At 45.9% G+C, this 27,100-nt stretch overlaps 1 protein-coding gene across 1 annotated transcript; it reads left to right on the plus strand.

Moving 5' to 3' along the window:
• The first annotated feature begins 8,370 nt into the window (after window positions 1-8,370).
• Window positions 8,371-22,965, plus strand: LOC144936100 (dicarboxylate carrier UCP2-like). The gene is made up of 6 exons (XM_078862947.1): window positions 8,371-8,620; window positions 11,609-11,822; window positions 12,475-12,672; window positions 14,409-14,510; window positions 15,500-15,680; window positions 18,178-22,965. Exons 1-6 carry the CDS (start codon window positions 8,495-8,497, stop codon window positions 18,305-18,307), a joined length of 951 nt encoding a protein of 316 aa, XP_078719073.1. The 5' UTR covers window positions 8,371-8,494; the 3' UTR covers window positions 18,308-22,965.
• Window positions 22,966-27,100: the final 4,135 nt, after the last annotated feature.

The raw sequence follows: 27,100 nt of genomic DNA on the forward strand, positions 1-27,100 counted from the left end.
GCTCGGGGAACAATGTTAAAGCTAAACCAGTGAAGATCGAAGATCGTCTAGCTAGAGCCCTGGACTCCCCTGGGTCGCCAGTCTGGTCCCGAGAACCAGAGCTAGTGCTCTGGGACTCCGGGTACCGTAGCCCGACTTACCAGTGTCGGGCCAGACAGCCTCCCCTAGCCCGTTAGTGGAGGACTAGGAGGTAGGTCAGAGATAGCTAGCAGTGTATTCCCAGCTAGTCGGGTGAGGGGGCCGATACCCCCTCCAGTGTTGTATGTCCGCGGTTGTGACAACTGTTGCGGAATAAATACGTGTGCCTCAACCCCGGCGTCCAAGAGTCCTCAACGATATTACATGTGTATGAACATTATGGGATTTTTTGTGACTTTCCCCCGTATCCAGATAATACGATGATAATTGTGCACAGTCATGTGCATTCCCTACAGATGACACTTTCATTTTGGTGACACGTGCGTTTTTTGTCATATCATGTTTTTAATATTTATTTTAGACTTTTATTAAAATCACACGTCACAGTTTGTATATATGCTTTCGCATCGTATGTACCCGACCATGTTAATCAGAGGTGCGAGGGAAGGACAACACACTAAACACAAAAAGCAGTTATAAAGAAATTAGTTTTCAATTTAGATTATTTAAAAGTGCATAGCTCCAGTGGCTTCCTAGTTTCGGAAGAAAGAGCGTTCCAGACGGCCGCAGAAGTACATTCGAAAGGGCGCGATCAAGTGGCCACCTTTGTTCGATGGCGAGCCAAAAGCCGCTGTGAGGATGACCGGAGGGCGCGTGATGGTTTATGCTCCTTGATGAGATCAGCAAGGATGGGTGGTGGAATGGGGATGTGAGTACAGGCTGAGAGTGCTTTAGAGAAAAACATCCTCATTCCCCTCCCGTTAGTGGCTGGGTTTACGCATTCTCGGTGCAGGACCACGCTTCCTTGATGTGCTGGATAACTGATCACTCAGTGTGCAATTGCTTTAGAAGAAGTCACGTACGGTTATCATTGTAATCGCTAAAGTTTGCTGAGTCGCAGTCGGCACAATCGTGTGTGTAATGCCACGTAAGAATGTGTTCTTGTTGATAATTATTTCCCACGTACTCTTGTTGTTACGGGCTATAACATGCGCTTGGCGATTTTAAACAGAGTGAAACACGAGTTGTGCTTAGGTGCAATGTTGTTTGTCCAGTTAACACAAATCGACTCTGACGGAGTCACTATTCCCCCTACATAGAAATGTGGAATTCCCATTTAGCAATCTATGCTGAACATGGGAGGTGAGTACACCTCTCCTCCACGGTGACTTTGTATCGAGTCGTCAACTCGCAATTGGAATTGCTTACGTACAAATCCTCAGTTGCGTCGATACATTCACGACTGCTTTGTGGGAAGCCAATCGTGGCGGCGCTACGGAGAGAGGAGCGCTCGCAATGAGGACACTTCGGCGCTTGCTCGGAGCCACCGGTGGCGTTGGGCTCCAGCACGTCGCGCATTTAAGCGGCGGGGACACTGATCATTTCATTTTAAATTATTGGCCAGTGGTTGACTCAGTCTCCTCCATGGTCAATAAAATGAGGACCACTTGGTGGAAAAGGCCAAGATTGGTTGTCCTAAATACGATTTGATTTCTGAGTCGACCTCCGACCAGAATTGAACTCGTATCCTTGAGCCATCCAGCGCTCCACAGCATCACCTGGCCAGTGAGTATTATAATCCAGATAATACGATGAACGTGACCCTCGTGTTTATGTTGTACGCATTGTGGAGTCATAACGGCTGATGTTCTTTCAGGATTGGGTGTTTCATCGTCCCCGGGCACGAGTGCCCTTGGGAGCTTCACCTTTCTTGGGAGCTTCGCTGTCATGGTGTGGGGAGGCCTTCATTCAGCAGCGGCTTGACCATCGCTAGTCACCAGACGTCTATTTGTGATGGGTAGAACTTAGAATAATGATGCCATGGCAATGCAGGAATTAAATCATTAAGACAGGATCAATAAGTAAACACCCGCGTATTAAGCAATCATGTTCTAAGTGTAATCAAGAATGCAAAACTTAAGCTGGCGACAAACATATACATTTTAAGATGAATAAAAATCCATGGCAACGCCCCGTTTCCTCTGTTGTTATGGAAATAGCAACAGTAACAAGGGTGGATCCAGTTTTGATATCCAGTCATGACCATTTTCTGATGCAGAATTCACTATTGTCCAGGACTTTCTAAAAGGGTTGCAACGCACTCGAGTGCGCATCACTATTTGTGAACGCATGTAGATTGTGCATCCTTGCATGGTCGACTGAAGTCAATCGTGCCCGTTGATGAGAGTGAACTTTGCTATTCATGAACTGAGAATGTGCCAACTGATAAGGGGAGAAGCCATTGCGTAAAAGTCCTGAAACCGTAATGGTGTTAACCCCTTACGGAAACTTGTGCTCTGTTGAAAGAAAGTTTTCTGGAATCACACCACCATTAATTTGAATGAACACGAGTGAAGTGTGTCATGGCCTTAAACGTGGCAAATGAATGGCCTTGACAAGGAAAATGTGTCCTTTGGGAAAGTCCTAAATCCCTTTTCGTCATCGGCCTTTGCACAATGCTGTCATCCAGCGGTGCCACACACACACACACACGCGAGAGTGCAGGGGACAGGGCAAAGGGCAGAGTTTATGCTGCTCTACCCACGTGGTAACCGGGCGACGTCTGGGACGGTGTGGTCTCGGCTTCGAGTAGAGAGAGGGAAAGTGAACTCGTGTTAGATGGCCTATCATTCCATCGGGGTTGATACGCTATCACCTGGGAAAACATCCATAGTGGTCGTCATGTGGATATTCTGCCCCCGCCATGGGAATGTGGAATGTTCACCACTGGCTCAGGGCCGTCAATGGAGTTAATCGCTATTTCACATTTGCGCAGGGGCACTTTAACTGTAGATCAAATTATATTAGTGTATAGACAAAACATGAAATTAAGAATGAGTTGGGAGTTTGTCCATAATAAAAAAAAAGTTGGAAATGTTGTTGCTCGATTTTAACCGGTGATAAAGCAATGTCTAGTTCATACCTCGTAAATCTAAATCGTGTCCAAGAGACATTCTGAATCATCTGTGTAAGTAAACTGACCCCTAGATCCAAAGGTAAAACCTCTCATTGGTCACAAGATTTCCATTAGATTAGCACGGTTGGCTTTGTACGGTGCGAAATACGTTCAAATTACATACCAGGAAAATCAGACTCTGCAGTAGTTCTACATTGGAAATACCATTTCCTCTTCAGCGTGCCCCCCAAAGCACGATGAAAACACAATCCTACTCAGAGTGATTCGCTGCTCAAATGAGCATTAAGGCGGTGCTCATCTCCTATTCGCAGCACTGAGACAGATGTTGAAATTCCACATTCCTATGGCTCGGTTGATCAGACTGTGTCGTCTCATCGTCAGTGGTGTGTTCAACAAACACAGAGCAAGTCACAACGACACACTCACCCGCTTACCATACTGCAGGTGACAACCACACACTCCCCCACTCACCACACTGCAGGTGACTACAACACACTCACCCACTCACCACACTGCAGGTGACAACCACACACTCACCCACTCACCATACTGCAGGTCACACCAACACACTCACCCACTCACCACACTGCAGGTGACAACCACACACTCACCCACTTACCATACTGCAGGTCACACCAACACACTCACCCACTCACCACACTGCAGGTGACAACCACACACTCACCCACTCACCACACTGCAGGTGACAACCACACACCCACCCACACTCACCACACTGCAGGTGACAACCACGCACTCATCCACTCACCACACTGCAGGTGACAACCACACACTCACCCACTCACCACACTGCAGATGACAACCACACACTCACCCACTCACCACACTGCAGGTGACAACCACACACTCATCCACTCACCACACTGCAGGTGACAACCACACACTCACCCACTCACCACACTGCAGGTGACAACCACACACCCACCCACACTCACCACACTGCAGGTGACAACCACGCACTCATCCACTCACCACACTGCAGGTGACAACCACACACTCATCCACTCACCACACTGCAGGTGACAACCACACACCCACCCACACTCACCACACTGCAGGTCACAACAACACACTCACCCACTCACCACACTGCAGGTCACAACCACACACTCACCCACTCACCACATTGCAGATGACAACCACACACTCACCCACTTACCACACTGCAGGTGAGAATCACACACTCACCCACTCACCACACTGCATGTGACAACCACACACTCACCCACTCACCACACTGCAGGTCACACCAACACACTCACCCACTCCCATCTCAGCAGGTGACAACCACACACTCACCACACTGCAGGTGTCAACACCACACTCACCCCCTCACCACACTGCAGGTGACAACCACCCACTCACCACACTGCAGGTGACAACAACACACTCACCCACTCACCACACTGCAGGTGACAACAACACAACTCACCCACACACTCACCACACTGCAGGTGACAACCACACACTCACCCACTTACCACACTGCAGGTGACAACCACCCACTCACCCACTCACCACACTGCAGGTGACAACCACCCACTCACCCACTCACCACACTGCAGGTGACAAGCACACACTCACCCACTTACCACACTGCAGGTGACAACCACCCACTCACCCACTCACTACACCAAAGGTGACAACAACACACTCACCCCCTCACCACACTGCAGGTCACACCAACACACTCACTCACTCACCACACTGCAGGTGACAACCACCCACTCACCCACTCACCACACTGCAGGTGACAACCACCCACTCACCCACTCACCACACTGCAGGCCACAACAACTCACCCACAACACTTCTCTTAGATTTGAGTTTTTTGCAGCCTTGCTTAACATTTTCTGTTGTTTTACTGCCTTGCCCAATGCTTGGTATATTTGGTGTGCTTATGCAATGTGAACTCATGTACTTGATCTATTTTACGTATTTATTTTGTGATTTGCTTACCGTTCCTATACTTTACACTCCGGTCGTTGTTTGTGTTTTGCATTTTTCTAACTTTCTGACCCAGTGCCCCTACTGGAGATTTGTAAAAAAAAAAGAAGAATAATAGAGCTTCACAGCTCATCGGATTCCTCCAGGATAAATAAACATTCTGATGACTTAAAAACAACTCTCTCGACTGCTCCACTTTGGAATTCCCTCTCGCCATCGTCGTCCCGTATCGCTTCCTCCCGAAGCCCCCGATGGAATGAAGAGGGTCGCCCACTTGGAGGAGGCGCGTTTTTGCTGTCCACTCTCGCGTCGTATTCGTCTGCTGGCCGCTTGACGCTCAGGCCCAGCGGTGCTGAGCCAACTGCGTTTTAGTAAAGAAAGCGAAGGATACAATAAAATAACCCCCACCTCGAATAATCGCGTCGGCGGTGCAAACCGCACGTGGCGTGTCCCCTCGCCTGACCCAAGCGCCAGTGAAGCAACGCAGCTGATTGGCCTCTGTGCGCTTTAAAACGGGCTGGGGGAGGCGACGGGGAAGCCACCACCACCAACACCACCACCACCACGGCCACCACGACGAACTTCACTCACACCAGCAGCGAGCAGCAGCAGTCGTAGTGAGTGGCCGTGTCAGCGAGCGGCGCGCCCTCTACCGCCAGCGTGAGCGGCTGTCACCGAGAGCCACCGCCTCTCAGCGCTGAGATTCCTCAACAGCTGAGCGCAGCAGCAGCAGCGGTAGCGGCAGGTGAGTGGAGTTGAGTGTGTGGGTCTTGTTGGCGGAGGGGGGGGGGGATCTCGTCTCAGTCGGTCAACCCCACGGCTGCACCCGGCGGGGTCGGTCCCGTGACCTCCTGGCTGCGAGCCTTCAACACTTCGCGTGGCCTCGAAGCGCACGTGGCCTGGTACAAGAGCCGCGGTGACGTCACTGCCACTTGGCGATTGTTGGTGTGTGAGCGTGAGATGCGCGCGTGTGCGTGAGTGATGGCGATGTGAGTGGTCAGTGAGTTATGATGTGTCTGTGTGAGTGTACGATCGTGTGTGTGCGTGAGTGATCATATGTACGTGTGTGTGAGTTATGATGTGTCCGTGTGAGTGTGTGATCACGTGTATGTGTGTGAGTTATGATGTATGAGTGACCATATGTTAGTGTGCGAGTTATGGTGTGTGATATATAGTGTGCATGTATGAGTGATGATGTGAATGTATACGTGATCATATGCACGTGTGTGTGAGTTTTGATGTGTACGTTATCGTATCTGTGTGGTGGGTAAATTGAGTGGTCATGTTGTTCTATGTGACTGGTCTTTTCTTTGTGTTGCCATGTGTATGGTCTTGTGTAGATGTGATCATGTGTATGTGTAATCATGTGGTTATATAATAGAAATCGTGTATGTGTGGACTCTATATTTATGTACGCATCCATGATTATGTAATTGTGTTAAGTCGTGTATATGTTCGTTTATGATGTATACGTGTGCGTGATCATGAATGCAGTTGTGTATGTATGATTGTGGGCATATGTGTGTGTACAGCACTTGCCCTAACAGTGGCAAAGGCTATATGGGTGATCTTTGTCGTTGCGTGTATGTATGATGTTTCCCCAAGATGCCGTGGCAATATGTGTATGACTATGTAACGTGTATGTCTCTGGATATTAATAGCCGGGTTCGTGGTGTCTGTGACTGCATGTGTACGAATTATGATATGCGCGCGTGACATCTCTACTATATATTTGACCGTGTGGTCATGTGCGGCGAGGCAGCGTAGTGTTTAGCGCACCGTGCTTCGGAATCCGCCAACCCGAGTTCGATTCCCGCTCACGACCATTAACAACGGCAAATATCTGAACCGGCGTTCCCCCTACCCCATAGGTAGACTTAGCCTTAAATGAGTACCTGGTGGGGTATGTATAACATCAGCACTTGGGAGACAAAGGCGACCAGGGCGTGATGTTATGCATGCATGTTGTTGAACTTATTTCTGAACTGGCCACCCACCTCTTCGCCTTGCGGGCCTTAATAGGTGCTCGCAGACAACACTTGCCCCAGCAGTCTAATAAAGGCTACATGTGGAATTTTTGTCTTTTGCCTTGTGACCATATGTCCGAGTGTGTGTGTCCCTGTGTATGCACGTGATGGTATGTGTGTGACTTTCCCATATCCAGATAATACAATGATAATTTTGCACAATCACGTACATTTCTTTCATTTTGGTGACACGTGCGTTTTTTTTTTGTCACGACAAGTGGCTTTTTGAAACATAAATTTTATTAGACTTTTATTAACATCAAACATCACGGGATGGGTGGTGGAATGGGGATGTGAGTACAGGCTGAGAGTGCTTTAGAGAAAAACATCCTCATTCCCCTCCCGTCAGCGGCTGCGTTTACGCATTCTCGGTGCAGGACCACTCTTCCTTGATGTGCTGGATAACTGATCACTCAGTGTGTAATTGAAGTTGGAAGCAGTCACGTACGGTTCTCATTACAATCGTTAAAAGTTCGCTGAGTAGCAACAGGCACAGTCGTGTGTTTAATACCACGTAAGAATGTGTTCTTGTTGATAATTATCTCCCACGTACTCTTGGCGATTTGAAACAGAGTGAAACATGAGTTGTGCTTATAGGTGCAATGTTTGTCCAGTTACTACAAATCTGCTCCGACGTAGTCACTATTCCCCCTCCATACAAATGTGGAATCCCCATTTAGCAATCAATGCTGAATATGGGAGGTGAGCACACCTCTCCCACATGATGACTTTGTATCGAGTCGTCCACTCACAATTGGAATTGCTTACGTACAAATCCTCAGTTGCGTCGATACATTCACGACTACTTTGTGGGAAGCCAATCGTGGCGGCGCTCCGGAGAGAGGAGCGCTCGCAATGAGGAAACTTCGGCGCTTGCTCGGAGCCACCGGTGGCGTTGGGCACCAGCATGTCGCGCATTTAAGCGGCGGGGACACTGACCATTTAATAAAAAAAATTACTGGCCAAGGGTTGACTCAGTTTCCTCCATGGGCAGTAAAATGAGTACCACTTGGTGAAAAAAACATCAAGATTGCTTGTTCTAAATACGAAGCTATTGACCCGAACGATTTGATTTTCTGAGTCGACCTCCGACCAGAATTTGAACTCGCATCCTGTAGCCGCCCGGCGCTCCACAGCATCACCTGGCTAGCTGATGCACCGTATTCTCCAGATCATAAGGTGCTCCGGAAACCAAACTTGTGTGGTCACGTGCAAAACACACACCTGCCCAAGTATAAGACGCACCCCAAATGTTTACTTTAAAATACAAGGGAAGGAAGTGAGTTTTATAATCCAGGCAATAAGATGAACATGGCCCTCGTGTTAATGTTGTACGCTCTGTGGAGTCTTGACCATTGATGTTTTGCCATCGTCCTCAGGAACGAGTGTCCTTGGGAGCTTCGCTGTTCTTGGAATCTTCGCCGATCACTCTGCCAGTCTCAAGATGGTTGGATTCAAGCCGACCGATGTGCAACCCACCCTGGGTGTCAAGTTCCTGAGTGCTGGCACGGCAGCGTGCGTGGCGGACATGATCACCTTCCCTCTGGACACAGCCAAAGTTCGCCTCCAGGTAAGGGCTACATCTGGGACGTGAACGTGTTCTCCATTTACGCGAAAACACAGTGAATAAATCAGAACTCCGTTCTGTCTCGACACATCTCCATATATATAAAAGGCAAAGTTGTGATTGTGTGTGTGTGGTCAAAATGTTTAGCGTACTTCCCAACATGCAACAAACTTGAAATTTGCCATGTGGGTACTTTCCAGACTGTACACCATGTAATAAAAAAACACTTTTTTGGGGGTGGGGGAGCTCAATAATGCATTTATTTTTAGCACGGCAATTGAGCTGTGACGTCAAATCTGTCACGTGACCCGCGCATGTGGAAGCGTAACTCATTGTAGTGTAATGGTTAGCGCGCTGCGCTACGAGCCCGGCGACCCGAGTTCGATTCCCGCTCACGGCCACCACCGGTGACGATTATTTTAACCGGTCCTGGGCCTCCCCGAGGTCGACTCAGCCTCACTGGGGAGACAAAGGCGGCCGGGCATGGTGAATCCAAGTCCCCCGGGCAAAGCCGGGTAGTAAAGCTAGTCAATAATAAATCGGCTATTAGTTCAATCGCCCAATGGCTTTCCAGGCCAACATTATCGAGCAGCACCCGTCTAGGCGACCAAACTCTGGACCGGTATCGGCCATCCGGGTCTCATCAGCTGTCCGGTTTGTGAAACAAACACTGCTGGATCACCAGATGCCATTGGCGAGAGAATGTGGGAGCCCGTTTAACGCAAATAAAGCAGTTTCCGTACACAAAGTCGTTGTGCGTCTCACATGCTTTCTGCACACATGGGCGTGGAGCTTCCCTCTCGAGCCTCGTTTACACTTGCGTCACATGCACTCCGCAACTCAAATATTAACTCTTCCCACAAAGTGCAGCTGTTGTTCCACAAGTGTTGTTAAATGTCCAGTGTGAGAGATGGACCAACATCAATACCTTTTTTTGGTAGTTTTTAATCATTTGGAGCTTTTGTGGCAAACAGTTTCTCGAATAATCATACTACATGTACTATTAAAATAATCTATGCCTCGAGTTTCCTGGCTGGCTGCTTGCTGGGCTTCTCTCCACCCCCACGGTAACTCTGTTGGTAGTGGCTACTGCGGGCTATTGCCACCGAAAGTAGTTGGGTAACTGGCTAAACAAGATTTTCCATGTGGCAAATAAACATTGAGTTCATATTCTTTGGGTCACGTAGATAGGTTCAAAGAAAATTACAGAAAATAACAAAAAACTACGTTTCCATCGCAACACCAGCGTTCGTCATCAGGAACGTCGTAGTTTTTTCTTTGAACCTATCTACGTGACTTTACCGAAAGACCCAAAGTATAGGAATTCCTGCAGTCACGAAAGCTTTTAGTCAACATTTAAACACTGAGTTACATTGAAACGGCTGAATAAGTTTGGCGAAAACAAAAAAGCTCTTTTTTAATTTTGTGCTCCTATTTATGTAATTCTTTCGCCAGAATATTCTTTACATTCTAGAGAATATAAAAAAAAACATCACAATACAGTACATATTATCCTGGCATTTTTTACAGTACTTAAAATAATATTAATTTCAGTGCTCTGACTACAGGAATGTGAGTTTTAATTTTCTGTTGCAGACCAACGGGTTCTCCACCAATGTGATGCAAATTTAATAAAAATAATAATAACATTTTAATATTGTTTTCGTTTCATCGATGAGTTGATTTCCTGGTTTGGCTTGGCACTGAAAACAGCATCGTCTTGACGAGCTATTTACAGCTCGTCCGATGTTTACCATCTCGTGTGATTCACATGTCAGACGTGGCAGGAGTAATACAACGATGCACGCACAATGTTGTATGTGAGCAGGAAGGTAAGAGGTGTTTTGCTTCAGTGGTGAAGTGTAATAAACTGGGTACGGCCAACAATATTGTTCCAGGAAGTTTTTGAGGCAGGAAGAAAGAGTCTACGTTAGAAGTGAGTGAAATCTTACCGAGCTGCAGTCGTTTGAGTGTAAGAAAACTACAAAAGGATGTGGAGTTATTTCTTGCGCAGAATAGGGTAAACAACTTGCAAGTTGGAGCGGAAGAGTGGCTGTAAAGTTCTGTTGGCTGAATAAGAACGAGGAGGTTGTGTTGGGTGCAGAATGGAGGAGGCTAGGTCATTGGCACTCCAGGGTGAGAATCGGATTGTCAAGGCCACGTTGTGTGAAATTGTGCGATGCTGTTCATAGTGAACCTTGGGATCTCAATGGGGCTTTCCCATAAACAAGTGTGATTTTTCGATTGAGTTTCAAGATCTGATGGAATCTAGGAAAGAGTGGAGAGCAGTTGTGGCATGAAACGTTATATTTGTTTGAGAGCAAGACATACATTATATATAATAAACCAATAATTGTAACGATATGATTTATTTGCCCAGTTAAGCCTCGCCGGGTTTTCAGGACTCAATTTCAGGAGAGTCCCATACTGCGACAGTTGGCCAATTCCTTTAATGAATGTTTTGCAAATGTGGGAGAAAACCGGAATGCCCGGAGACAACCCGCCACACAATGAGGAAACTATGCTGAATGGTCCGCACAGACCGCTTAACTGCTCATTTCCATGTGCTGCCATATCCTCGCCACTGCACAGCCTAGTCGGTTTGAGAGTTTCACGCAAATAGGGGCGTGATCCACCAACCCCTGCTTCCAAAAAGTTCCGAATCTGTGGCGTGCAGCACCATGCCTGGCTAGGTACTGCGCAGAGCTCAGGAGTGGCTTTGGCGCACATGCACTGTACCGCGAGCTTTCAGATGCGCTTCTGCAGCCCGTCTGGAATGCTCTTTCTTCCGATATTCGGAAGCGACCGGAGCTGTCCACTTTCAAATCATCATCTAGATTGAAAATAATTTCTCTATCACTGCTTTTGTGTGTGTTTAATTTCTTGTCCTTCACCCGCACCTCCGATGAGTGTGGTTGGCTACACACGGTGCGAAATTAAGTGACGTGCAAAAGACCGCCCGTGTGTCGTTACCCCCCCGCACCCCGATAGATCCAGGGGGAGACGCCCTGTGGCAGTGCGTTGGCGCCGGGAGTCGTGCGGCAGAGGGGCCTGGTGGGCACCATCGCCTCCATGGTGCGCACGGAGGGCCCCCGCAGCCTCTACAATGGGCTGGTGGCTGGCCTGCAGCGCCAGATGTGCTTCGCGTCCATCCGCATCGGCCTCTACGACACCGTCAAGGACTTCTACACCAGGGGGGGAGAACGTGAGCGGGCACAGCGCACACACTCACAAAGACAAAGATCCTCCGTGTAGCCTTAACAGACTGTTGGGGCAAGTTCTGTTAGCAAGCACTTATGGCACACGAGGGGGTGGGTGGCCAGCACCACGCCCGGCCGCCTTTGTATCCCTAGTGCCAATGTTTACATACTGTACCAGGTACTCATTTGAGGCTGAGTTGACCTAGGGGAGGCCCAGGACCGGTTCAGCTAATCGTCACTGGTGTTGGGCGTTAGCGGGAATCGAATCCGGGTTGCCAGGTTCGTAGCGCAGCGCCACTTGGGGCAGGCACCATTAGCGAGTGCCTATTAAGGTCAGCATGGCGCACGAAGAGGGAGTTGTGGCGAGCACCATACCTGGCCGTCTTTGTTTCCCGGTCATCTTCAAGCCCTCGTACACCACATTTGACCTACCTCTTCTCGAGCCTGTGGCGCACCCATTTATTCTCCTCTCCAGTCAATCTCGGAGTTTGCGGTGCCTGGGAATATTGCTCCATCACTCAGCCAATTTACCAGTCACTTGTCATTACAGGATATGGCAGAATGAAGGCGAGGCACAATGGCATCATTGAGACTGGCTGCAATGACCTCTTGACCTTGATCTCGAGTCGTAACGAAGGCTGTCCCCGTGTGCTGCAGAGGCGGGCATGATGACCAAGATCCTGGCCGGTTGCACAACAGGCGCCTTGGCCGTAGCCATCGCGCAGCCCACGGACGTGGTCAAGGTTCGCTTCCAGGCCCAGCGGAGCGAGCTCGGCATGCCGCGCCGCTACACGAGCGCCTTCACCGCCTACCGCACCATCGGCCGAGAGGAAGGCGTCCGGGGCCTGTGGAAAGGTGCGTGCGTGGCTGCTGCTGCTGCTGTTGCAGGGTGCTGTTGTCACGTGGGGCCCAGCTCACAATGAGAATGTATTTACACTGGAAGAATCCTATGAGCTATAAAGCTCTTTTTCACAGATGTCCAATAAAAAAACTAAACTATTTATTTTTTACCAGGTAAGGCCCACTGAGCTATGTAGCTCTTTTTCAGAAGTGATCTGGCCACAAATGATAGCTCAACGAAAGTGGCTAATCACGTGAAAATTTGTAGCAGCCAAATACTCTAAACGAATGTTTGTAAATGTGGAGGGAAAAATCTGAGAATACAGAGAAAAATCCACACGACCACGGGGAGAACATGCAAACTACAAATATACAGGAGTCAGGGTAGGGATTGAATCCACAGCCTCTTGTATACCAGGTGAGGTAGTAGGGGCGGTCAGAACGTTACAACAAACAGTAGAAAAACACATAGGGGTGTAAAGTATGTGAAAGCGAAATAATTTGCTTAAAAATAATATACAATTTTTTTTATCTTACCAGGTAAAGCCCACTGAGCTAGTAGCTGCTTTTTCAGAAGCAACCAGTGGTGACCAGTGGGGGCTCGTCATTCCCGGGGCCCTTGTGCCGCCAACACTCACTCGTGTCAAGTCAAATAACAATACCGACCTTCTCATTGTGAAGTTTGTGCACTGAATTGTCGATGTGAAGGAAACTACACTATTCTCATGTCAAACAAAATGAGGAAAGATTTTTGTTTCAGTTCACTCTCGGAAAAAAACTAATGTTTCTGCTTGAGTAATTAGCGGGATGTCGTTGGTCAAAGTTCTAAATATGTGGATGACATCGATACCCAACAGTCTACTCATGCAAGCAATGTCACGAGGTTCTTAAAACAATGTTTTAAGCAGATGACACGGATAAGATGTTCCCCTACTACTTCCCGTCCCCGTCCTTAAAACCTTAATCACGCTCTCAGTTCACCATCCTAACCTCGCTCCTCCCTTTCCCTATCATCACCCTTCCTTGCCTTCCCTTCCCCTCTCCAACACTCAAATCCAATTTCCCCATCAGCCTATAACTAATGGACCATTTATAATTCTTGTAAAGCGCTTTTACAAAAGCTTCATATAAATCCCGGATAAGATAATGCACCCACAGCATTTCCTAATTGTGTGGGAATTAAATGGTCCCTGTGTGCGCACAGAAATAAAGCCTTGACTATTAAAAGGTTATACTATTAAAACTTACAAATAAAAAATTCAGGGAAATCAATTAACCTGGATGTAGCCTTGTAGGCAGGAACGAGGTGGGGAATTGAGGGATGAGGTGGTCAGTTGACGCAAGCCATGGCCCTGTGCACAGCGACGAACTCCCGCTAAGGGGCCGTCCATAAATGACGTCACGCACCTGGGGGGGGGGGGGGGTCAGACATTTGTGATGATGTGTGACGATGGGGGGGGGTTGAGAAATGTGACGTCACATCAAAATGCGCAACTTTAAATAAATCTAGACAACACGTTCTACTTAATAAATGTTTTCTCCTACAACATTAAAGTGCAGCGCCACATTAAATACGCGATTTGAAGCATGTTTTTTTTTGGGGGGGGGGTAGAGCTTTGTGACGTCATATTTGAGGGGGGGTCTGACTTTTTGTGACGCCGTGTGACGAAAGGGGGGGGATCAAAAATCGTCCAAAATCGTGTGACGTCATTTATGGACGGCCCCTAATGTACTTGTGACTGCTGTGACAGGCACCCTGCCGAACATCACGCGGAACGCCATCGTGAACTGCGGCGAGCTGGTGACGTACGACATCATCAAGGAGACCCTCCTCAAGCACAATCTGCTGACGGGTAGGTAACACGTGGGGTAACGCCCGCCCGCGGGGATATATTCACGTGGGCGGTTTGTGATATGAGAAATAAGATGGTGAGGTGTGGTCTATGCCCGACACAGATTGAGGGGAGCCTTCATCCAGCATTGGATTGACCAAGGGCCACGAACGATCAATATGTAATATACATTGCTCTCTATAATACTTGGATGGTATATGTGCAAAAAATGTCGCGAGCTTATTTGGCGAATTCATTAATTAAACATACTCTAGCTCGTTTGCATCCATGTCGAGCTTCTTTCGCACCGTACGTATCCAGCCGTGCTAATCGGCGGTGCGTGGGAAGGACAAAAGAGCTGCCCTAAAGAGATTAGTTTTCAATTTCGAAGTCTATGATGGATAATCAAAAATGTAACGTTTGTTTTAAATTAGGTCCGGTCCCAGTTGATTCAAATCACTGAGAGCTTCGTGAATTGATTTATGCAGTACCCTCGAGCCAATGGGTATGGGAACCCGACGAGCCAGATTTTAGGGTTTACTGTACGAAGAGACAAGTGTTGCCGTCCCACCCAAATAAAATAACCAATTTAGATCATAACCACAGGATATACTTGTGTATTATGAATAGCAAGTCGCGTGCCAAAACGTGTTGCTGAATATTGATGTGAAATAGCAGTAACATACATCCTATATTTCAAAAAATGTGTTTGAAGCTGCATTAATGTCGTACTTTTAAAATGTAACTTTTCTATCAGCCACTTTTACGAGATTCGTGTACATCGCTTGCGAAAACATCACGAGTCTTCGTACGATGCCACTCTTAAAATCAAACATATTTTGACCAAAACAAGTGTGCCTTTAGGTCAATTTTTCTCTCTCTCTCTCGATATCACCGAATCGAGGTTTTAGCTGCCGTCTGAGGGTGCTTTACTTGGAAATTCTCCAAGCAGTTAAAATCAACCCTCCCCCCCCCCTCAAAATCGGAATGCCAAAACTTGTGCCTTGCAGACAACCTGCCGTGCCACCTCGTCGCGGCGTTCGGCGCTGGCTTCTGCGCCACCGTGGTGGCGTCGCCCGTGGACGTGGTGAAGACGCGCTACATGAACTCCAAGCCCGGGCAGTACCGCAGCGCCATGAACTGCGCGCTGTGCCTCATCTCCATGGAGGGGCCCACGGCCTTCTACAAAGGGTAGGTGATTATGTAGGGGTACATGACATTCGACTAAGGGTAGGTGATTATGTAGGGGTACATGGCATTCTACTAAGAGTAGGTGATTATGTCGGGCTACATGACATTCTACTAAGGGTAGGTGATTATGTAGGGGTACATGGTATTCTACTAAGGGTAGGTGATTATGGAGGGCTACATGACATTATAATTAGGGTGGGTTTTTATGTAGGGGTACATGGCATTCTACTAAGGGTAGGTGATGATTTAGGGGAATGTGACCTTATAATTAGGGTAGGTGATTTTTTGGGGTACATAGCGAAAGTCTCTGTGTCTTCATGCGCAAGCAAGCAATGTGGCCGTGCTAAACTCCTTAGCCAGCCCTGAGACAGTGGCTGTAAATTCCTCCTTCCCATGACTGAGGCCAATCACTGCACAGGATGGCCACTGTTGACGTTTAAAAATTGGTTCTTACATTCTCAACACCTATAGATGCTCGGCTCAATCCACTCATGACCAGTACTTCAACTCGCATATTTAAGAACGAAACAGGAGGACTTCTTCACAACTCTGGTTGTCGCCTGATGAGGCTGGTTGCTGTAATCACCAGCGGAACGTCGCACTTGAATTGTAAATGTTGTGGGTTTACTCTCAACACACCGGTGCGCTGAAGTAATACCAAATTGGCACGTTTTGTTTACGTGACAAACCTTACTGATTGGCTGTGTCGGGTGGTGGTGGGTTTAACAACGCATTTATATTTACGCAATCTAACCCAAAAACACCTTTATTATGGATATTGGCTGTGAAATCTTACGTGTTAAAAACTATATTTCTCATTGCGAGTCACGCTCTTTGGCGACAGCTCTGCCCAATCAGATACTATAACACGTGTACGAAACACAGGATGCAATCCAGATGTAGTCGGCTCAGTCTCCACGCATGGCAGTTGAAAAAATGGTGCAGGCTTATTGAATTCCCCACAATGCCTCTGTCCACCCAGCAGTGTTAATTGGTGCACCAGTTAGTCGATTGGCAGCTCACGTGTGGTAGGGCAAATTGTATGTACTCCCACCTCTTCGAAGATGTCTGGCCAGCGTGGAAGAGTAGGCCAAAACACCCTTTAGACGGGCTCTCTAGAGCCAGCAGTAACGTGAGCGAGCGATTTTAGGGCGGCACCTTTATCTTCATGGTGTTCTGTCCCAGTGCCACACCGATGTGTGCGCACTATATTTGATAAAAGTGTGACGACGTGTGTTTGATTAATTGCTCTGTACATGCAAATATAATATCCAGTCAGTTTAGTCAGGCGTGGTGTAAATGCATCTTTCAGTAGCGTGCCTGACATTGTGGTAAACGCCAGTGTTACGGCTGATCAGAAAAACAAATATTCATGGAATGCACCTGTGAGCGCCTTCAGGGTTGGGGGGGGGGTGAGCAGTGTCGAGTCATGCAGCTGATTTTTTTTATATTGAACGATATTAATAGCGTCAGAATGACGCTATTAATTCAGTACACGTACTGTATAAGTAATCGATAACTTTGTTAGAAGCAAGTGGTCAATTCACCTTCAACTAGAAGTCACTAATCCAGTTGGCATCGTTAATGTTTCATTGACCAGTGCTGCCCAACGATTTCGGCATCGGATTAGGCGAGACGGATTTTGTGCTAACAGCTGAGCATTAAAGACCGTGAGTAAAATTCCACATTTGAAATTACCCACGATTAAAACGGATTTTGTCTGAACCTAAAACATTTTTAATGGATCACTTCTAAAAGCAATTTCAGCTGGCTCTCGCAGGTTCATAAAGTTGGTCTCATTAGTGTGAACCAAAGTGTCTGTCTCCAGGTGCCTACGAGTGTTGAGCGATGCTCATCTTCACTAGTGGCTCAACACCCGTGGAAAAAATTGCACATTTCGGTAGTGAAGGCCCATGAATCAATAATACAACCACAAAGTGGCACCAAACTAAAACTAAACTGAGACTACACCATTTTTAATTTACCAGGTAAGCCCCCCTGAGCTATGTAGCTTTTTTCAGAAGTGACCTGGCCACAACTGATAGCTCAATTTAGTGGCTTATCACGTGGAAATGTATAGCAGCCAAATACTCTAAACGCGTGATGTTGATTCTAAATGTGTAGAGAAAAACCAGAGGACCCGGATAAAAATCCACGTGACCACAGGGAGAGAAAGAGAACATGAAAACTCCAAACATGCAGTTGCCAGGGTCGGGATCGAGTCCACAACCTCCTGTATACCAGGCGAGGTAGTTAACATCTCGCCACCGTGGCACGCATATTTTTATTGACCCCAAAGATATCTTTAGTTGAGACAATCTCTGAAAGACCTTTGAATGCGCAACTTTGGGATCATTAGTGGCCCGTTCTGCCATGACAGGACTGTAGCCCAGGCTGAAGCTGCATAATGTGTACGTATGTACTTTGAACTTCTTTCGCACGGTATGCAGCCAACCGTATGCTAACCGGAGTCGTGCTCGCTCTGCCCTCCCCGCAGCTTCATCCCCTCGTTCCTGCGCCTCGGCTCCTGGAACATCGTGATGTTCGTGACGTTCGAGCAACTCAAGCGGGGGATGATGCTCGCCAAGCAGTCGTGGGAGAACCCCATGTACAGCAGCGCCGACTAGCCGACTCAGCGGCGAGCCCCTCCCGCCCGCCCCGAGCCCGCCACCCCCCGTACGGATTGTTTTGGCTCGTCGGGGCCGTCGCACGCAACACCCGAGCGGCCCACCGAGCGGCCCACCGATGCTCCGCTTCCCACCACCGATGCTCCGCTTCCCGTCCCGTCTGCGAAATTCCAGCATGACGCGGTGAAATCTGCGAAGCTAACAACCGAGCGCTGCCGCGAGCGCGCGGCCCTCTGTGGAGTTTATTAGAAGTATAAACGCAGCGTGTTTGCGAAAAGCACTGCAGATGAACGAAACGGACAGAACCGCTCGCCCTGCAAACGAGGACAATTAAGTAGCACCCCCCATGTGTTCTTAGGACCATGTGGGATGGTGAAGTGGATTGTGCAAATGTACACATTCCTGAATCCTATTTTAATTGGCTCCTTGGTATACTCGTCGATGCCCTTGATGGCCACGTGCTGTGGTGTTACTAACACCCCACCCGCGGGGAAGTTGACATCATCCTTGCGATGCTCTCCACCCCACGCTCCACGCACTGCACGAAGAAACACAAGCCCTTAATGACCAATTGCACACTGTAGTCATTAAAGCCCGAAAGCTACGGAGGGGGGGGGGGGTCATCTGTCAGCAACAAAGATGGTGTTCATTGTGGTAGCACAGACTGTCGGAGATTGTCAGGCAAAGGAGCCAAAGGTGCCTTCCTGCGTGTCGCGCATCATACGGGGTTGACGTGTGGAACTTCTGATCACAGGAGGGATCCACAGTGGAACATTGCTTATTCTGGGACCTTTGTGCTGATAGCGACAATTGGGATGGTACAATGTTGAGGATTTTTTTATGAGAATACTGCAATTGATTAACATGTGACATATAGCAATATGTTGTGGTTCGATCAACGAACCAGCAATTTAAATCTAGTCGTCTTACAGTTTGAGCCATACGCGTGAATGTACGCCTCTTGATTTGAGATGTATATAATTTTGGAGAGCATATCCAAAGGGAAGAGACTCCTATGTTTAAAACTGTATTTATAAAGGAAGTAGGCACTGACGACGTTTCATCGCATCAATGCCATTTTCTGCTATGACTTTTTGACCTTGACCGAGATGTAGGCAATAATTTGATTGTTTTACTTTTACAATTATTTGAGAATGCCGTGCCTCTCTTATCACAGGCATAGTGACAGCTTCACTGCCAGTGCAGTGTTATGCTATAAATGATCAAAAGGGAAACAGTCATCATCAATATTTACTATTTATAGTTTCGGCCATGAAACATTACATTTACGGCATATGTTGCCATAAGAACCTCCACAGCCTAGGAGGATAACAATATTCAGATTTTTACCTCGTTTTACAAATTATTTTACACTTTAGGGCCGTAGGAATACACTGTATTAATGGACACTTTGATTGCGTGGCTTTGGCACAAGGAGGCGAAGCCGGCACAAGTCAAGTTCACTCTCTTAGTGGCTGCTTGTAAAGCTCAGGTATCGGGGCACTGGGCTGGCTCAGCTTTGTCTCAATCGGCGGGGCATTAATGGGGAAACGTGTCGCTCGAAAAAAATGGGTTGGACATAGTGGAGCAATGAGCTGGGTTCGTTGTCAAGTATGTTAATGGACAACAAATAGATGTTACACAGAGCACTTTTCTAGATGTTGTGTTGGTGGCTCAGGGAGTGAAGAGTCTCGTCAGTCGTGAGCCAGCACTGAGATCTTGGGTGGAAATCTGGGTGGCCACCAGAATTGACCGCGAGGATCAGACCGTGTTCTCACCTGCGGTGAGTTTGTGTTCTCGGCGCTGCACAAAAAAAAATTATTATCGAGCGTCACTGTAATTAGCCGAGCACATTCAGCTAAAATGTGCAGATATAAACATATCAGAGTTGGCATGGTGAACACACACTTCACGCAGCATTACCGTGTGCCTCTTGCGTTGGGTCAGAGAAACCTAATCGACGTGACCAGATGGAGCGTCCATTCCCTCGTGTCACGTGATGGGAGGTTATTTTACCTCATGAATTTTAATTGCACAGTAATTTCTGACATAGAAAGCACTTTTTAAAATGAATTTGTAGAAAGTTAATACGATATATATTTCAGAAATGCAGCACAATAGTTAAATAGTTTTTTGTGTGACTTTCGATGGCCCTTGCGCAATGGTCGTGGGGTGGTGGCTGACAGGGCACCGCGTCTAACTGAACGCTGCTGCTGATGCTGGAAGCCTCATTGGCAGCGTGCTTGGCTTCTGGGCTCGTGTGCACAGCACTGTTGTACGTATGTACGTACGCTGAATTTCTTTAAAGACAAAAAGTAGTTTATAAGAAATATTTTTTAACCTAGATTTTAAAGTGCACAGCTCCAGTGGCTTCCTAATATCGGAAGGGAGAACGTTCCAGACGGACCGCAGAAGCGCATCTGAAAGTGCGCAATGCGGTGACCGTCTTTGTTCGATGGGCAGCCAAGTCGCTGCAAGGATAACCGGACTTCACGTGATGGTTTATGCTCCTTTGATGAGATCAGCAAGGTATTTTGGTTCATTGTGGCAATCACTTCTATATGTAATGAGTGCGACCTTATAATGTATTCGTTCGGTAACCAGAAGCCAATGGCGGCTTGGTGAGCACTGGACGGATCTTACAGTACCCGTCACAAGTGCCAAAGAGTCTTGTACATGCTGATGGTTTGAGTAATGCTGTGGGTCATGTCCAGAGTGTACCACCCGCTCGATAACAGACGTTAAAGACCTCGTGAAATAGTTGATAATTGAAGGTAATTTTGTACTTGGTGCTATGCCATGATTACCAATTCTCGACCTTGCGTAACCATGTACCGATACCTCACAAATGAAATGTCTGATCTTGATGATCTTTACCACGGTCAAAATGAAGACAGATCAACATGAGAATACACGCACTCTATTGAGCTGCCATCGGGTTTCCTGAGCATGTGCTTCTGAAAAACGAACAAGGTATTTAAATATCATAACGAGAATTGTTTAACATGCGTTCATATTTAAACTGAAGACCTTGCCTGCAAATTACACATCTACTGACATATTCTACCACCATAACATTAAAATCAAATAAAATCAATGTCTATTTTAAACATGTTGAATGTGTAATCTTCAACAGTGGGGGCATATTTATGTTTTATGTGCACCAGCTGATAATTACCTTGGGCAATTTTAATTTAAAAAGTAATTACAATGGATTTCAACATGTTGTGTATCTGACACTTTTTTTGCAAAATTTACTAAAATTATTATTCATGCATTAGGTGTAAACATCGTTTCCATAAAGTATTTATTCAAATATTGTAAATCAGTTGATACAAACATTAGCATTCAAAGTGAATGTTTTTTTTTAGACAAGGAGGGCTGCGCGTGAATATTGTTCACCTTCGACTGAGTACAATCAGGTGCCATTACTCGTGGAAAACCGCCTGGCATATATATAGCATTTCAATTTTATATATATCATGTGGCTGTAAAATGTGTGCATTAGTTGGCAGATGTTGTGTTTGCGATATTTAAAAAATAATCTTGGACAGATATGTAATTTGCATCAGAGAAAGTGTGTTGTGTCAACCCATGTACAGCTTCACATATCAGTCACGTGATTGACCCACCAGTCACATGACATGCTTTAAAATAAGCAACCTTAATTATAAGAACATTTGACTGTTGTACTCTCGATTTTAATGAGAACAGGCTCTTAATGATTACTTGCAGTATTGATGCAATTTGAGGTTTCTCTCTTGATGTAGAGAGTTTTAATTTGTGAATTAGGGGAAATTCATAGTTGAGATCAGTTTAACACGTAGGCCACAATTCTGGCTAATCGCCTGATGAGGCTGGTTGTAATCACCGGCGAAACGTCATACTCGAATTGTAAATGTTGTGCTGAAGTAGTAACTAATTGGCACGTTATGTTTACGTGACAAACCTTACTAATTGGCTGTGTCGGGTGGTGACTGGTTTAAGGACAAATTTAATTTAAAAAAATAGGTTTTACCCTTTATGGAAATAAAATATGTTGAAATGCTCTGAGATAGGTGCATTGTCTTTGTGCTGTTCGCCTTTTGGCATTCTCTGGCCTTGACACTGGTAAGACTATGCCATAAAGGAGGCTGTCTCTCTGGTGTGGGCAAATCAGTTTCAAGGGCAATGCATATATGATCAGAGCCACGTGTTTGTTTGCATGTTCACCACAAGTACCGTGTGTGGTTAATGCAGACACGATTCCTTGCAAAAGGGTTCTATTTGGTGTTTGAACATATTAACACCTGTTTTATTACCAGAAAGGGTAAAACTTATTTTTCATACTGGTAAAAAGGTCCCATGATACATTTATACGTAGACGATCTAACCCAAGCAAACTTTGATTATGGATTATTGTTGAGGTGTTTACAGGGAGTTACATGAAGGAGTGGTGCAGTAGTTAGCACACTGCACTATGAATGTGGTGATCCGAGTTCAATTTTCAGCCACGGATAACATCAGCAGAGTAATATCTGAACCAGTCCTGCCTTTTGAAGATCTAGACTTTTTGTTCACTGAGGTATTTTTAAAAAAATTTAGGTTTTCTCCAAACCAAAAAATATATGGCCACCACCATGTGCCTTCGTTAACTCAGAGAAATGTCCTCATCACTTTCCTGCACATTTAAAGCAAATATTAAATAAAAAAACGTAATAAATGTTGCTTATTTTTGAAATCTGCCCGCGAAGAGGCATGCCAATAAATATATTTGTTTTATAACGTGGCTTGTGTTGCTGTATTAGCACAGTTGGCTACGTAAGGGCGCAAAATAAGTTCAACATACATACATTAAGAAAGTTGTGCTCACATTCCATGGTGCATGGAACGTATCTATTTCTCACAAAGTTCATACACAAAATCTTAAATTTAGAACTTTCGTGACTGCAGGAATTATTATTTGGTTCTTTCGGTTAAGTCACGTCTAAAGATAAAATAATAAATTAAATTAAATAATAGAATACGACGTTTCGATTGCAACACAAGCAATCATCATCAGGTATAATGAAATAGCGACATAATATCTAACCAGAAAACTATAGACAGACATATTAGCAGACAGATATCACAAGATACATATGTATGTAGATATCACAAGATACATATGTATGTATCTTGTGATATCTGTCTGCTAATATGTCTGTCTATAGTTTTCTGGTTAGATATTATGTCGCTATTTCATTATACCTGATGATGATTGCTTGTGTTGCAATCGAAACGTCGTATTCTATTATTTAATTTAATTTATTATTTTATCTTTAGACTTCATACACAAAACTTGGAGGCCACCAGATTACCAATGAGGGCCATATATTATTAGCAGAAAGGCAATTATACTTGTCACAGATGAAGCAATGTTATTTTATGACATTTTAGGTGAAAAAAAAATGTACATTGGAAAGTTTAAAGTGATCAGCAGCGGTATCTTTGTTGTTATATTTTGCATGGAAAGTTGAAATTAAGGTAGTTGGCCAACACCATCTAAACGTACATTCACGCCTTCTGGGACTGTCCCACCATCAGGACATTCGATGATAAAACAACCGATCTCTCTATGATGTCTGGCACCAAGATACTACCTAGCATTGAATCCTCCCTCTTGGGCCTTAAACCCCAAGGTATCACCAGACACCAACACCCTTCTTTATGAGCACCCTCATTCACCCTCTGGCATAACTCCCTATTCGTCCTAGCAGCTTTAGAACACTGGAGTCTGAAACTGAGGAAGAGGTAAGGTGAGTTCACCCAGATCTGGGGCCCCCTCGTGAATGCCACTCCAGAGACCCCGAGTTTACGTGATTGAACTTGAAAAGAGACTGACCCCCCCGCCTTCCCTGAAGAAAAGGGATCTGACATACCACGTAACAATACCGTCCTAGACGTCGGCGTTGGTTGTCTGTCCGAGCTGGCGCCTCTCAACTGTCACAAAAGTTGTACACCACCCCAACCCCAGTGTTTTGATCAATAAAATTAAATTACTAAAATAAAAAGGTAGCTGGCCAAGTTACCATTGTTAATACCTGCAATAGACAGTAGTCAGGCCTGACAAATATGGATGGACAGGTTTGTTTACTGTTAGAATAACACTATGTATAATGACAAGGTTTTTTGAAATTAATGTATTTATACTTTAAGAGCTTCACTTCCGATCAATAGGAATTGTGGCACAAGTCAACGCTCTACTCGTGTGGCCTAAACTCACGTTCCTGAAGGCCACCGTGTGGCTGCTTTCCTGTAATGGAACCAGTGGTCGCAAACGGGTTTTGATTCCTTACCCGTACCCGGCCGCACCAGGGTCGGAAACAGGTACCCGTACCCGGCCGGGTACGGGTAGCCGGGTATCGGGTAGGGTACGGGTATCGGGTACCCGGTTGCGACCTCTGAATGGAACACATCATATGTAACTTCACGCCGCAGTGGGGCTGGCGATATAATGGGTATCTGCTTCTGAAATTTAATGCCTTAAAATATTTCTCATCGGGCCACATGAGCCTTCTTTTCCTAATTACAAAGGGCAAATGAGTGCATAGAACCACGTGACCATAAAATGGTAGGGCCTGATGAAAAACTTCAACTGTCTGTAGCTTATAGTATCATGGAGAAAAGAGTTATGTTTTGGTACGATGTATATGGTTTAAAATTAAATAATTTAAAATGATTGAATAATTCCCTTAAAACGTCATTTTATGACACATCTCAAATTAACATATAGTCCTCAAGGCCAGGTCTCATCAGGGATGCAACTGGCTTGATGACAGAAAAACAGAGACCAAAACCTGCTTTAGGTCATACGACAGCATTTAAGCAATATGGCTGTATCCCGGGCCTTTACAGCACAATTTCTCATACTTGATACTGAGCATGCATATGCTGCACGTGGAAGTCTTACTGACTTACACCAAATTGACTTTCACTTATTAGAATTAATTATATATGGCTTGTCCACGTGCAAAGTCATTCTCTAGATATGATTATCTTTGGACAAAAATAATGTTGCCAACATAAACAGTAAGCAATGAAATTGCTTCAATCACGAATACACTTAGAGCCCTGTCTTTATCTTCAAACCTACGATATCAAAAGAACTAGTCTGTTCCCCTGTAACGCATGTTTTCATAATCCAAATTGGATATATGGAAAACATTTTTTATAACACCAATGCGAATTGGATATAATTGAGTGACCGGAACTACATCACGCGAGTAGGAATAAGCGGTTGTACGGCTGCCTCGGCGTCACATCGCACAAGGCAGGATGCTGCTGGATGCTTCTAGATGCTACCCACGCACCTCAGTCTTTGTTTAGTCTGCGTACGCATCTCGTGTGTTATCGCAGACTGTGCTTTACCCTACATTATATATTATAATGCGATTTTTCCATAACGTGGTGTTCTTCAAGAGTGCAACTACTGCGTTATAGAACTGTCTGTACACTTTGTAATGAACACTCACATATTCAACTATACAATGCTTGCTTTTTCAAATAATGCAGATTATTTCCTTGGCAATTCTCACATTCATGATACATATGTAGGAGTATTGTGAGCAACCATAAGGAGGAAAACAGAGGGATGTGCGAAGCGGGTTGTTAGCAAAGATGATGTCATGTCACGGGTGGTGTAATAGGTACCTTCGGGAACAAAGGCTGGTCCGAGCTAGGGGGAGGAGCCGCCAAAGGGGTACTTAAGGGGGACCCCGTGACAAAGGCGTGGTCGTTGTGGGGAGCCAGGGCAAGGATCGGCTGCAAGAGGTCTCTCCCTGCTCGTCGCCGGATGGTGTTGGCTGAACCCCTGTCCCGGGCAGACGAGTGGGAGAGCCAAGGGGATAGCCGAAGTAGGGTTCTGAGTATTCAGTGAGGACCGGCTGAGAGAGGGTTTCTCTCTCCTCGTCGCCGAGCGGTGTTGGATGAACCCCTGCTCCGGCCAGACGAATGAGAGAGCCCCAAAAGGATAGCCGAGAGTAGGAGATAGTTTTCGGGGTCCGGGGTAAGGAACAAGATAGAGAGCACCTACCTCTGGTATGAGCTTAAGAGTGTTGAGAGTAACAGTGTTAATGAAAGGCAACAGCCCTTATAGTATTCCTCATCTACGCGTGGTTTTACTGCACAACACATGCATGCATCAAATATTTATTGAGAATAGATCGATTTCTATTGTTGCGAATGTCTGTGTAGTGACGTAAATGGAGTCACAATGGTGTTTAGCGCCAGAAGACTGGAACTGTACGTCTCGAGTCTCTCTGGCACCAGAATAATTGATTCTTAAATGAAATCACGACCCCAAATTGTGACCAGGGGCAGTGCATGAATTGTGACATGCCTGTCGCAGTATTTAGACCCATGACAATAAAACACATTTTAACTCAAATATTAACAAATCTGCAGTCTGAATGTGGTTGTCGAGAGTCAGGGTTGGCGAAGACAATTATGCATGTCATAGCAACAGTAACAATGGCTGCAGAAAACACACAGCACATTGTGTCCAGTACGTGACATGTTGAATCAGTTGTGGAAATCCATTATCAATGGACGCATATGTTTACAATTAACTCCTCTCGTCTGGTTGGTTGGCACTAATGACTGAGTATTTCGACTCACAACCAGAAGGTTGCAAGTTCATATGAAGGTTTCATTCGATGTTTTAAATGAACAAATGCGTGGTACTAGATCATTATAATTAAAACATTGGTAATGTTTTATTTTAATAATTTAGCACATCACAAGACTGGGAAATGCTTATTTATAAGTATATTT

This window comes from Lampetra fluviatilis, chromosome 15 (genome assembly GCF_964198595.1).
Source record: "Lampetra fluviatilis chromosome 15, kcLamFluv1.1, whole genome shotgun sequence".
In the NCBI taxonomy this organism is placed as follows: domain Eukaryota; kingdom Metazoa; phylum Chordata; class Hyperoartia; order Petromyzontiformes; family Petromyzontidae; genus Lampetra; species Lampetra fluviatilis.

Coding starts and splice junctions, on each gene's coding strand:
- LOC144936100 (XM_078862947.1), top strand. CDS start 8,495: ATGGTTGGATTCAAGCCGACCGATGTGCAACCCACCCTGGGTGTCAAG. Junction 11,823..12,474: donor CTACACCAGGGGGGGAGAAC/GTGAGCGGGCAC, acceptor CGTGTGCTGCAG/AGGCGGGCATGATGACCAAG. Junction 15,681..18,177: donor CCCACGGCCTTCTACAAAGG/GTAGGTGATTAT, acceptor CCCTCCCCGCAG/CTTCATCCCCTCGTTCCTGC.